At 32.7% G+C, this 14,318-nt stretch overlaps 1 protein-coding gene, 1 long non-coding RNA gene and 1 pseudogene across 2 annotated transcripts; 1 reads left to right on the forward strand and 2 right to left on the reverse strand.

Moving 5' to 3' along the window:
• Positions 1–1,653: 1,653 nt before the first annotated feature.
• On the reverse strand, positions 1,654–2,991 carry LOC148788920 (UDP-glycosyltransferase 74E2 pseudogene; annotated as a pseudogene).
• A 1,122-nt stretch (positions 2,992–4,113) lies between these two features.
• LOC105176945 (tRNA modification GTPase) lies at positions 4,114–11,136 on the forward strand. The gene is made up of 10 exons (XM_011099937.3): positions 4,114–4,336; positions 4,899–5,185; positions 5,703–5,841; positions 6,556–6,677; positions 6,824–7,027; positions 7,398–7,457; positions 8,073–8,211; positions 8,634–8,752; positions 9,329–9,550; positions 10,767–11,136. Exons 1-10 carry the CDS (start codon positions 4,150–4,152, stop codon positions 10,959–10,961), a joined length of 1,674 nt encoding a protein of 557 aa, XP_011098239.1. The 5' UTR covers positions 4,114–4,149; the 3' UTR covers positions 10,962–11,136.
• A 181-nt stretch (positions 11,137–11,317) lies between these two features.
• Positions 11,318–12,087, reverse strand: LOC110013102 (uncharacterized). Its single transcript, XR_002288243.2, has 2 exons — positions 11,856–12,087; positions 11,318–11,583 (listed from the first exon to the last, which is right to left on the reverse strand). It is a non-coding gene; the product is annotated as an uncharacterized LOC110013102 (long non-coding RNA).
• Positions 12,088–14,318: the final 2,231 nt, after the last annotated feature.

The following is a 14,318-nucleotide window of genomic DNA, read 5'->3' on the forward strand; positions in this document are numbered from 1 at the left end:
TTTACCCACCCTTAAATTTTTGTATATTAAAAAAAAAATTAATAAAAATAAAGTAGTAATCTTGACACCATTATTTCAGAACTATATAATTATTTTTTATCTAAAAAATATTTATAATTTTTTAAATAATAAAAATATCTATAATTATATTAAATTACAGGGAAAACAAATAATTGTAATTTATCCTTTAACAAAATTCAAAATGCATCAGCGGTATTCTGGTCGGCTGGATCAGAAAAGTATGGTTGAGATTGTACGTGGAGCCTAGGTTCGAAATTAGTGGTCTTGGACAACACCAGTTTTTCATTTCAGTTTTCTTTGTCAAAATTAAATCAAGATAATCATATTTTGCAAATACGTATGTTTAAGAGTTTAAAAATAGATCACTTTATTAAAGAATTGGACTTAAAATTGAATACGTATGAACTTAAATTTGCAACACAAAAACACAAGAAAATAAAATACTAAATTTGATTCTTTAAAGTGAATAAAATACTTCTTTAGCATTTTGTGTAGTGTCCAAAAGTGGCCTTGTAAATCTACTTCGAACAAGTGGGATTTTCCTATAGTTCTTCACCATATATGCTAAGACAACATTTCACTCATTTTCTCAACCCAAACAAAAAACAAACAAAAACGAAGATCAAAATTTGCAACACAACATTGCCTAAGACGATTATGTTCAATTCCTTAGCATTGTCATTTTCCTTCTTCATAGGAACACTACCGACAATCGGTAGGTTTCTCCTATATTGTTGGGATATAAATATCATTTAAATAAATCATGTGCACTTATTAATTTTAATATTTTTATCTTTATCTTTTTAAAAGTTGCAAAAAAATTCTGTAACTTTTAGACATTTCGCAATTGTTATCATTTCAATGCTGAATTTTGCAAAAGTTGCTAGAATTAATCATGTAACCTGTCATTTTTTTTTTTAATTTTTAATCCATATTAGCAAAAATGAATTACAATCAGAACAAAATCTTCATATAAATGAATGACGTAAGACATATATAATTTATTTTGACGAGTTTTGCAAAATTCAACAGTAAAATGGCCAGTTTGGCCCATCATTAATATTTTATTTATTTAGTTTCTACTTTTGAAATAGTGATTTGAGACCAGCCTATATATTTTACTTTCCGATCTTGACTTGGATACCATATATACACCATTCTGGTCCAACTGTTATATATATTAGTCAGAAACGCAAATATAATAATACTTTTATGAAGCTAATAATTTATTTTAAAAATATAAATGAGTATAATAAAATATAGATAAAGTAAAAATATGAAAAAAAATTCATATGTAAAGTAAAATAATTTTTTTAAAAAAATAAAATTGATAGACCAAAAATTGTAAGATACGGAAAGAGTGCTCTCTTTTAATAATAAGATATAAATATACAGTGAATTATGCTTACCAAATTTTCAAATTAATTACGAAAGTTTTACAATTTTTGACATATCCATCAACTCACTCTTCTTGAACTATTTATCAATGCGGACACATACTTCTCGATGTTCCTGTCTGAACTCCCTCCCTCATCAATAGCCTCCCTTGCCAATTCCTTCTACTTGGTGCCATTCCTTCTAATTTCTTCTCCGTCTTCCACTGAGGCATCGCCACCATAGGCACACGCAAGCTCAATGCCTGAGGAAGCAACGCACAACATCGTGTGCCAGGACTTCTAGTTGTGGGCACCACGACACTATCGATCCTTTATCAGACGTTTCCTCATGAAAGTTCTCGAGAAAAGGAACGGACCACCCACAAGAAGTGCTTGTTTAAGGTTGTTAGAGCCCGTGCTAGTTCTCTAGTTTGCTCAGGGCTTAATCATGCCAAACTTCCAAATAAGACATAGATAACTGATTTAGGTTGTTTTTCACTGAGCTAATTTTTGCAGACTCTGGTTGTTGGCTTCAAGACACTGACATCATATCCTTCGTCGTCCTGCAATCGTTTGTCTAAGTACATCGATGGTATAGTTGGTCCGATTGCCTTCACTTGCCATTTTCTTGACATCCATTTGGTTACCTGTCAATATTGAGTAGTTTAACAAATCGCAAGATAGAGATTAAGGGGATAAATGCATTTTTTATTAATATCAGCAAATATGGTAAATTTTGACTAATAGAGAGATTTATTTGTTAAACGAAATCAAACTTCAAGGGTGCTAGATGTAATTTTTCTAACTACAGGGGTTCAACGTGTAATTATATCAAATCTCAAAGAAATTAAGTATAATTATCCCTATGCATTTTTGTCTTTACCACACAAAATACATGTTATGTAATAAAATTGATAAAAGTTCTGATATTTAATGGGTGAAATAAATAAATTAAAATTCATGTAATTGTGAAATTCGACTTAAATACCTCTTCTTCCAACTTGTAAAAAGTGTTGAGAAAGATTGAGTCCGCCTTGAGAACATTCTGAAACCGATTCACAACCATCTCGAAAGTAGACGGGTACAACCCGTAAAAGTAAACAAAAGAAGGCATCTCTTCGGATCTTAGCAGTGGCAACCTGAGGACCACCACCACTTCACCCCGCTGCAATGGGGTTTCAGCTCCCCACAATACACCTGATAATAAATACTATCCACGGTTCATGACTGAGTGAAAAACGTTGTCGGCTGCCAACAACCCGAACCCTTAGGCCAGTTCCAGGGCCCACAAACTTTTTATATGATTTAATTTATTATTTATTGTATTTTATAATACAACCATAAATTTAAGTAATTGGGAAAAAAACCCTTTTTTATAAAAAAATAAAAATAAAATAGGCATATTCAGGTTTGATCAGGGCCTAGTCTGAGCCTCATCCGGGCTGATTCATATGTTGGGCTTAGATTTATAAATAGACTCAATTAGGGCCATTTAATGACCCAGGACAACTTCAGGATCTGTAATGAACAGTAGTGGGCTGGTCCTGAATCGAACTTTTTCAGATTGGTTCATATTGATCCTGAATCGACCCATCCCACTATGCATTTTGAGACTATTGATGAATCATATGATAAATGTATATTAGTAGTATTTTCTCATGTAATTAATTGGGTCTAATTAAATTTGTTTAGATGAAAATACTAACTTCTCCTGTAACGTAAATTTTCCTCAATTGTTTCAATAGATTACCAAAAATAATTATACAATACAATTTGTCGTCAACAATATTAGGTGAGAAAAAAAGAATTTACCAAATAAAATCACAAATCTAGCAGTATGAAATTTTGTAAAATAAAAATAAATACATAATTTATATATACATAGTATATATATATATCAAAGGAAATTAAAAATACGACAGCAACCGACTATATATAGGTGGGAAGAATTAAATTAGGGACAGAAAGAGAAAAAAAAAAGAATAAAAAGACAAGGGAAAAACGAGGAGAAAAAGAGCAAAAAACAGCCAAAATATGGTCAACACTGTAAAAAAATTATTTTTAACAGTTGAAAATAGGTTAAAAAAAAAAAAAAAAACCATGTCCAATATGCTTGTGTTGATGGACCGAAATTGAAACCAAATACAGAGATTTTTAACTTATTTTTAAAATATATAAACTTTTTTAGTTATGATACAATAACATATTAGGTAAAATAAAGTTCAGGCAAATAAATAATAATTAAACACGAAATGTCGGGGATTAGACATGAAATATATGAAAAAATTCATAGATTTTGGGACATGAAAAATCAATTTTCTATCTAACATTTATATTTTATTATTATATCATATCATCATTTTGATATCTCATTTAATTTTGAGCTATTATTTATTTTTTAAATTTTAAATTAATTAATTAATTTTAACTTCTTTATTTACGATGGTTTCTCCATAATTACCTGTTGATGGGTTTTTCTTTCTTTTTTTTTTAAATTTATATATATATATATTTTATTTTTTCAATATTATTTATTTATCTTTGTCTGTTACTATTTTTTATAAATTAAAATATTTATATTAATTTACTATGTTTTAGTTACTTTTTTTAACTCTACGTACGGAATCAATACTACAATTTTGTATAAATATTTTATTTTAATTTATTTAAAAAAAATTATGCAAAAAGATAAATGTGTTATAATTCCTAGGTACATATAAAGTAGGCAAGACCTGAGACGGCAACAGAGGTAATGGCAGTCCGACCAGCATTCCGCCATCTTCTTTCTCACTTGCAAAGCTGCACATGCCCAACAACCCTCAAGCGTTCAATCTTCCCCAAACGCTCAATCCCACTTCATGGGAATCTATCTTTTCTCTTCTCTACCTCTCACAAACCTACCAATCCTCGGTCTCTTTCCACGTCTAAAGCTGCTAAAGGTAAGTGTCGGCACCTATACTCAGTTCTTCTGCAAAGAATACAACTCACATCATCTTAATTCATGTATATATGATTGAATAAAACGAAAAGATTGAATCTTTAAGTACCATATACGATTATCGACGAGGAAACATTTGGCATGGGCGTTATGTGTGATTCTTGAAAAACCCATTCGAATTGTGTATTTTGTATTTGTGGGTTTTTCATTTTATTGCAGAGAAGAAGTTGGTACTGAAGAAAATGGAAATATTGAAGCTTTACCATCTGGGATTTGCTCAGAAGAAAAATTTAATAGATATGCATTGTCTGTAATTTGTGGACAAGACCCTCAAGAAGTTGCCTGAATTTCTGTTTGTGGATTCTGACGACTTGATCTTTTTCTCCCTGAAAAGATTTCGTTCTAAAGAGAAAAAAACGTGAATAAGTTCTTTAAATAGCATATGAGAATTTTGAGAATAATAATTTATCATATGCAGTATCTGTGATTTCTTCATACATCGTCATTAACATTTGTATGGCTATGTATGCGGGTTATAAAGATTTTATCTTTATGTACTGTAGAAAGCATGTTGGTGCTGAAGAAAGATGAGAGATTGGGGAATGGAGAAGTGAGCTGTGCAGAGCCAGTTTTGAGTTCAAGCACAATTGCAGCTATTGTGACTTCACTGGGTGGGCCACCAGGCGCAGTGGGTATTGTCCGGCTATCTGGTCCTTCTGCAGTGTCTATAGCTGCACGAGTATTTCAACCCATGTCGAGAAAGAGGAGAAAACGCTCTCGTTGGTGCCCTACTAGCCATGTAGTTGAGTATGGTGTGGTTTTGGATTCACATGGCAATGTAATTGATGAGGTACTACTGCTAATTATGCCTTGCATCTTTCTTGTTTTTTGTTTTATTATGTTCTTTTTTATTTTTTTTTTATTTTCCTCCCTTTTATGGTATAGTATATATGTGTTTAACATTTTGCGGATCAATAAGAGGACGAGCATGCATACTTTCTGTTCTAAGATAATTTCTGAGGGGTGATCAGTTGTTTAAAGTGGAGTAGTATTTGCGTGGTTGATGTGTTGGAAAATAGTTGACCGATTCAAGAGGAAGAAATTTCATTTTGATTGCTTTTTTGGAGAATTTATTTCCTTGAGATGTCTGGCCTCCTTTGCCTTGCCCGCTTGTTTTGTATTTCTATATCTAGCTGATACTTTCAGTTTCAATGAAACTAATTTTTATCGATTCCATTCTGAAGCAATGAGAAATGAGATGCTGAGCCAATGAGACTTGTGTTCAACTTCATGTGTTCTCTGATACTGCTTTTACCTGGATGAAACCATACTTGTTATGACATGTGGAGGTCTTATCTTTCCATTAGGTTTTGGTGGTTCCCATGTTGTCCCCGAAATCTTATACTCGTGAGGATGTGGTTGAGCTTCAGTGTCATGGAAGTGAAGTGTGTTTGCGCCGTGTCTTAAGGGCTTGCCTAGATGCTGGGGCCAGACTTGCAGACCCAGGTTATTTCTTTCTCCATCAAATTAGCTCAAGTAATATATAAATATAACTCCACTGTTCTTGCTAGTTGACTGAGAAGGCGTTGTGTGGAGATGATCTGAGTCATGGGATATCGGAAGCAACTCCCTTCTGCTATCTGTTAAGCTAGGACTTCTCAGAGAGGCACTGTAGCACTGAATTGTTTTTAGTATGAATATTATGTATTGAATGCACCAACACCTAGCACCATCAATACATGTATATCATTTTCTTCTTCTACTTGTCTCAAATGTGAGCATAGATTGTCCAAATGTCAAATTAATTGAGACTCTTTGTTTCAAATACATGCACGGTCAAGATCGTAATGTATTTCACATTTTATTTTATTTTCGTGTTGTAAAGATATAACAAATCATCAATTGTGCAGACTAGTTGTCCATCTTTGAAATGATTATGAAGAAATTACATTCTTTCTTTGCCTGCTAATAAAGTCATTGATTGATATTAATTGACTCCATGCGAATATTACCCTGCTAGATATATGGAACACTCGAAACTAGAACTTGTATTTGCAAATTGTTTCACCATCTCATGCTTTGTACTGACATGTGATGTCCAGAGCTACTACGTCACTGTTGAAATGAATCACTGAAGAAGGTCTGATAGCAATTGCGATTTTTAAAGATCTATACCATTACTTTTGGAAGCTTTAATGAAGTGACCCTTTGATCTTTCAGGTGAATTTACCCTCCGTGCTTTCTTAAATGGTCGTTTGGATCTATCCCAAGCTGAAAATGTGGGAAAACTTATATCAGCCAAGTCAACAGCTGCTGCAGATGCTGCATTGGCAGGAATACAGGTGACTTAAAACTCATTTTACATTTCATTGGAAACCTGGATTATGTTTAGTTTGAATTGATAACATAAGATTGTTTACGTTCATTGTAATGTTTGCCACATTTGCTGTATCATGTAGCATCACTGAATTTTCTTCCCCTGTGACAGGGAGGTTTTTCTTCTATGGTAAAATCATTGAGAGCTCAGTGCATTGAGTTACTTACGGAGATTGAAGCTCGACTAGATTTTGATGATGAGATGCCACCCCTTGACTTCAACCTAGTCATAGATAAGATACATAAGATGTTGCAAGAAGTGGATAATGCCTTAGAAACTGCCAATTATGACAAACTTTTGCAGTTCGGAGTACAGGTACGTTAGCAGATATTTCGGGTAAATTTTACTTGAAAGTATTAAATTGTTAGGAAAATATACTCTAGAGTATAGTGGTTTTGTCTATTGACTGATAGGCTTCTAAGCAATACTAAATTCTTTTTTTTTTGTTTCTGTTTTTTCTATATGATCAACCTTTCTGTGTTTCTTGTTAGTTAAAGTTTTGTATTTGACATGATATGTATGTGTATGTATTTCTTCTTTTTTTGTTCCCCCAAAAATTATTGACTATGAATATAATTACCTTTTAAGCTAAAATAGTGGTGTTTCATGCTATTCATCTCTTGTATTCATTTCAACCTTTCATATCTCCTGACCTTGTGCAATGAAATTGCTAATCTCTGTTCAGATAGCAATTGTTGGGCGACCAAACGTTGGGAAATCAAGCCTTCTTAATGCATGGAGCAAAGTACGTGTTAGAAGCTTATTTTCTGGCCTGAAATCTTTGTTATTGTTGTTGTTTTTGCTGCTCCTGTCATTGTTATTTGTGCGCAATCATTGTGATAGTGGCATCTGAATAGTGTTTTAACCCCTTCTCTTTACCTAGGTACAAGTTGATAGAAACTATTTGTAAACTAGATTTCAAGAACTGGTCTAGTTTCAACCTGTTCCATATATCTGAGAGATTATAGAAGTTCCAGCTAAACAATTTATGATGAGTTGTCATCTGTATTTGGAGAATTACCTTTTGTTATGTGACATGATAGTTCATTGTGCTATGTAAAACCTCTTCTCCCTGCATTTTTCTGAGTGAAGAAGACTTGATTAGCAAAGAGTCAAAAGGCTGTTGGTGAGGATCATTGAAGGGTCTCTCTTAAGATTGTTATAATTGTAGCATTTTCATGAGTTCAATTTGTTGAAAATGTTGAGAGATGGTGTACATGTTAAATAGGATTACTCGAATTTGTTTGCCTGCTCTTCTATTGCTTTGAACCTTTTGCTGATTCGGATGCAAATATAATTACCCATTTCTATTGGCTGCTGTGCCTAATTGTATACTCGTACATATGCATTTAGCATACAGAGTGAGAGAGCAATAGTTACCAATATTGCTGGCACAACACGCGATATTGTAGAAGCCAATATTAGTGTTGGTGGAATCCCCGTTACACTTCTTGATACAGCTGGCATCAGGGACACTGATGACGTGGTGGAAAAAATTGGTAAGTTCTTCCTCCTGGAACAGCCTCTTTTCCTTGAGATTCCAAAGTTTGATGTTGACTGAAAATTGTCATTTCACCAGTATTTCTTGATCTTGAAATTGTTAAAAGGTTGAAATATCACTTTGCCCCCTTGAACTATCCTTAAGGTAGCATTTACTCCCCTAAGCTAGCAAATGTAATACTCACCCCCCCCCCCCCCTACAACTAAATATTTGGTCAATATTGCCCTTATATTATATATAGTTGTAGTTCAAAGAATTTATCTATTTTTAACATTTTGCGTTTTAAATTCAATTAAATATTCGTAATCGAAAAAATATATTTTAATTATGGTGAAATCTTGATTTTCAAATGTTATCCAGATGTGACATCTGAAAACAATCTAAATGGTTTCTGTCTTTTTTTGAATATTTTCTTTTAAGGTGTTGAAAGGTCTGAAGCAGTTGCAACAAGTGCTGATGTCGTAGTCATGGCTGTAAGTGCAGCTGAGGGGTGGACTGCAGAGGATGAAAGACTTCTTGAGAGAATTCAAAGCAATAAGGTTCTCTGAACTCTTTCCATTAACTGCAAGCATTTGTTTTATGGTGGGTCGTTATGAGCAGGAATTTACAGCTCCTTCCTGTTTTTCCTTTTGGCTTTAGGTCCTAGATGTCTTTGGAGAGATTTTGTTATTGAGCTTTTTCTGCTCCCCAAATTTGGTTTAACTCGCCCATTGATATAAGTACTCACTAACACAAATTCTGGTACACTGCACACACACAAATGCGACAGTTCGTCGGAGCTGGTGCGTACAGTTTGGAGGTGTTGGGGCCTTGGGGGTGGGTCGACTATGTTTTATTTTGATAGAATATTACATCAATAGAGCCTGAGTTATACACCTGGATATAGGCTGCTGCATGAACGTGAATTGGTGGAGTAGGATTTTGATCTGCAAAACTTGGTCAAGTTGTGATTGGACGACTCAGATGTTTTCAGCTACTTTACACTCATCTTTGTAGCCCAAGAGGGTCCATTTCAGCATTAACTGTTCTTAAGGGTCCTTATTTTCTTGCTGGCAGTCTGTGTGAAAGGAAAATCAACAAAGCTATCATGCTTATTAATCTTTTTGCAAATCCAGATTGCATCTTCATCGACTTCCCCTGTTGTTCTTGTGGTCAACAAAATAGACTGCGCTTCATCTTCTTGCGAGTGGGTCGATGCACTTTCTTGCTCTTTCAATAAACATGTTTTTACCTGTGCTGTGACTGGTCAAGGGCTCTCGGATTTAGAGTCTGCAGTTGTAGAGCTAGTGGGTCTGGATAAGATCCCTGCTGGAGGTCGCAAATGGACTGTGAACCAGGTGAGCGTTCTTCCTTATCATTGATTTCGATTCTCAGTTTTGATTTCAACATAAAATTCATTCCCATTTCATTTTATGTTTCTGCACTTTGAGAAGATAGCTATATAGTGATCGGACTTAATGTTGTTGTCGTTGATTTTATTGGTTCTCATGTCATATAATCGGGGTCTTCTACGCTTGAGAACAAAGTTTTGAAGGTAAATTAGAAAAGAGATTCCGGTTTAGGCACAAGAACTCTCACTTCTGTGTTTCGGTATAAAATTTTTGAATCATATTTTTAATACATGCGAACCATTATCTCAGTATTTTTCACTACAAAGAAAGAAAAGATTAGTCACAAAAAGATCAAGTGACAAAGTTAATATTGTCACTGATTATATGTACTAAGATAATAATTTTTAGGGTTAGTTACAGTTACATCCCCTCTTAATTTGCAAAATTACATTTTCTCCCAAAAAAGTTTCCAAATTACATATACACCTTCGAAAATTCACCGTCTACACCTGATCCTTTTCGTTAGGGTTTGGACGAAAAATATCGACGTTAGCAAAAAAATTACATAAATTTTATTTTACTCTTTTAATATTCCCATGTAATAATTTTGTACTTACAAAGGGAAAAATATAATAATGTTAACCTTACTCCATATATATATTAAATTTATCCTTAAAGTACAAAAAATATAGATGAGGGGCAGAATTGAAAATTTATGTAATTTTTTGCCGATGCTAGCAAGGGGCTCAGGTATAAACGGAGAATTTTTGGATGGGGTGTAAGTGTAATTTCAAAACTTCTTTGGAGAAAGTCTAATTTTGCATTTTAGATGGGGTTTAAGTGTAATTAACCCAAATTTTTATTTTGTCACAGTAATAAGTTTCATCATGTTAATACTGATAATTATTTTGGAAAAGCAGTCATTCGCAAAAATTAATGGCAGAAAAGCTGCGCAAACCATTGTTACTAAAATAATTAGTGACACATTAATAGTGATAACTTAATTGTACCAAATAATTGTTGTAACTAATGGTTTATGGCGACAATTGTATGCACAATTCTCGTCACTTATAATACTTTATTATTATCGTCACTTAATATTCCAGTGTTTGCTGATTAAGAAATTTAGTTCGAAGGCCTGCATGAGCTGTTCAAGAACTTGTGATGGTAAACTGAAGTGGCTGTATAGGTTATTAATTGTGACTTCTGTGGTGATTCACAGAGGCAATGCGAGCAGCTGGTTCGGACCAGGGAGGCGTTTCTGAGGTTGCAATCATCGATCGAGGAAGAGATACCTCTAGATTTTTGGACAATTGACCTGAGAGAAGCTGCTTTGGCTCTTGGACAAATAAGCGGAGAAGACATCTCCGAAGAAGTTTTGTCCAACATATTCGGCAAATTCTGCATCGGGAAGTAGTTTCAGAAACTCAACTGGAAACGTAAATCGCAGAAGTACGTTCTCCTTGCCTTATTTTTGTCGGACGCATTAGGAACTTTACCTCCGTTAGTTTGAAATATCTTGCTGATGTCTTGATACTCATTACCAGCTGATGATTCAAAAAACGATCCTAAGAGAATGACATTTTTGCTGACATTGTGTTGCTTATAAGTAGTTGCTAGTGATTCACTAGAATAAATATGATTTTCGCGAGTCAATTAAAAGTAATCATGGCGACTACAAATTAACGACAGCTGCTTACGGCCCCTAGCTGTTATCTCTGCAAGTGATGGCTAAACATTAGTCATAGTTAAAATCACATAAATGAACATCTCTTTGCTCTTCTTAATTCTCCTCCATGCCCTCTTTATATCATTATTATCAATCAACATTTTAAAGTCTTTATTCACAATATATAAAATACCCTAGCCTTCCTTAACCCAAGACTATCACAAAACAAGTTTAAAGTTTCAATGTTGATCTCTTGGGGTAATACATAATCATATTTAGACACTCTACCCCCCCACATACATAGCTTCAGGGATATGTCTCACCACACCATTATAATGTAGCGACAATGTAATGGAATAAGTGTCAGGGTCTGCAATTAAAACACAAAAAAAAAACACAAAAAAAAAAAAAAACCACGAGTTACTGTAGAGGACCACACCATTAAAAGCATAAAACAAAGAAAGCAGCATGTTCTCGGTCGACAAACACAAAAAAAAAAGAGCCAAACCCAGCGAGGGTCCATATAGAAAACAATAAATAAAAATAACCTAGCAAGGGTCCACATACAAAATAATTAAAAAAACCTAGCAAGGATCTCTTTCTCTCTACAAAAAACGAAGAAAAAAGATGTAGAAGACTTACGGTATTGAGGAGAAGGCATACCCATATGCCTATCCTACCTAACAAATATCATCCTTTATTTCTGTATGGCTGAATCTTGTTTGTCTTCACAGATGGTTGGGAGGAGATAGATTTTAGGGATGGGGATCGAAGAGGGATTAGGGAATTAGGGCTCGTGATCGAAGGAAATTAGAGATCAGGGAACTGATCGACACATTAATCTATTCTTTTCCTCCCAATTTCATGTTGGCCTCTTTTTTTTTTATTCCCACGCCGTCGCCACGAGAGCATTTTCAGTCAATAAAAATGAAATTTTTAATTTAAAAAGTCGTGTGAAGGCCATGTGACTTTTTCCAGTGATTGAGGCAAATTTTCGACCAATTGTGTATCAAAATTGAGCTTTTTTAAGTTATAGAGGACTAAAATGGAACCCTATTAAGTTACGGAACTAAAATGAGAATTGACTGAAATTAGGTGACTAAAATTGCCTTTAATCCCTCAATCACCACCCTTCTTTTCAGGTGTTCGATAGAGATGGCAATTGTCCAAGGTTTTCAGGGTAGCAACCCGGACCCGCCTCATTGCGGGCTGATTTGATATTAATTTTGAAGGTTCCAGGGCAGGGTACGGATTTCGCACTGACCCTGTCCACCATGCCCCAAGTTTTATATACTTTTTATTATTTATTATTCACATGTAATACATTAATAATAAAAAGTAATATTAAAAATTATAATACTATATGTAAATTCTTAAATAATTTTACATATAGAAAAAACAAAATATTAGCTGATAAGAAAATTAATAATTTAGATGAAGTATTTTAAGGTATTTAAATTTAAACTGATACTATTTATTAAAAATAAAATATTAGTTGAATATATTTTTTGTATTATATAATTCATTTCATATCGTAAAATGATATTACTCGATGAGAAAATTAATAATATAGATGAATATATACTTTGTCTTATACAATTTATTTTAGATTGAAATTTATGTTAATGTATTCTAAATCTAAATTTTATTGTTTTTTAAAAAATAATACAATATTAATTAAATGTATTCTTTGGATTATATATATAATTTATTGTAGATTGTAAAATAATATTACTTGATGAAAAAATTAATAATTTAAATGAATGTATGCTTTATCTTATACAATTCATTTTAAATTGAAAACTATGTTAATATATTTAAATCTAAACTACTATTACTTATTAAAAAAATTAAATATTAGTTGAATGTATTCTTTGTATTATATAATTCATTGTAAATCGCAAAATCATATTACTTAGTGAGAAAATTAATAAATTTAGATGAACGAATACTTTGTCTTATACAATTTATTTTAGATTGAAAACTATATTAATATATTTAAATCTGAACTGATATTATTTATTAAAAAGTAAAATATTAGTTGAATGTATTTTTTGTATTATATAATTCATTGTAGATCGTAAAATGATATTATTTAATGAGAAATTTGGCTTAAAAAAATATAGAGAGACAATAAAATGCAATTTGGCTTTTTGCTATGGTTAACCATGGCGAATATTAATTAATTACAGTAAAAATTTAAATTTTTACTTTGATTTTATTTAAGCGTAGTTACTATCATATTAATTTATAATAATTTTTAGGCTTCATTTATAGTGTAATGAAAGCTCATTTTTTTTTATAGTGTAATAAAATTAAATATAAATTAAGTACCTGACTAATTTATGTCAAAAAGTATAAAGTTTTTTTGAATAAAGATAGAAAAGAATGAAGCTACATAAATTTAAATAAACAATTAAAAAAATTGCAAATAAACGTGTTTAGTTGACTTGAAAAAAGAAAAATGGAAAATCCAATAGTTAATGTAACACGTGGAGAGTTGCTAGCAAGTATGATTCATGCAAAGATAAATTAAGAGGAAAATGATCCAGTGTGAGAATCTTAGTTGGCGATAATCAATAATTAAAAGAGCAGGTACGATAATGACAAGTAAGTCAGAACAAAGACTCTTTGAGCAGGTACGATACCTTTTTTATCCAACACCATTTTAATATATATTTAACCTTCTACATTACATTACTTGCATGTATTTATCTGTCTTATTGCATCTTGAATGACGATTTTATCCTCACTACTAACCTCCATTATTTCTGACCAAAAATTCATAAATTGATTGGAATTACATGTATTATGTACGTGACATGTTAATTCAGGGATTTTCGACGTATTCATGAATTTTCGGCCCAATTGTTCTCAGATTGTTAGAATTAATTTCAATAGGATAAAATTTATCATTTTTTGATATTTACAAGACCAAATTTGTAAGAGCTCTAGAGTGCCCCTATAAAGCCCAATTTGAGTAGAGGCTCAAAGCATCCGATCAGAGGTGCCTCCAGGAAGTAAATCAGCCCAAAGAGGCTCAAGCAACCCGAAGTCGAGAAAGGCCCAGATTCAAAAATTAATTGGTTGAATTGACATCACTCT

This window comes from Sesamum indicum, linkage group LG2 (genome assembly GCF_026168435.1).
Source record: "Sesamum indicum cultivar Baizhima isolate 11 linkage group LG2, ASM2616843v1, whole genome shotgun sequence".
In the NCBI taxonomy this organism is placed as follows: Eukaryota; Viridiplantae; Streptophyta; class Magnoliopsida; order Lamiales; family Pedaliaceae; genus Sesamum; species Sesamum indicum.

Excerpts from the sequence above, each read along its gene's own strand:
- LOC105176945 (XM_011099937.3), top strand. The coding sequence starts at position 4,150 with ATGGCAGTCCGACCAGCATTCCGCCATCTTCTTTCTCACTTGCAAAGC. Across the intron at positions 6,678-6,823 it reads CTGCATTGGCAGGAATACAG|GGAGGTTTTTCTTCTATGGT; the intron begins GTGACTTAAAAC and ends CCCCTGTGACAG. Across the intron at positions 7,458-8,072 it reads TTCTTAATGCATGGAGCAAA|AGTGAGAGAGCAATAGTTAC; the intron begins GTACGTGTTAGA and ends TTTAGCATACAG.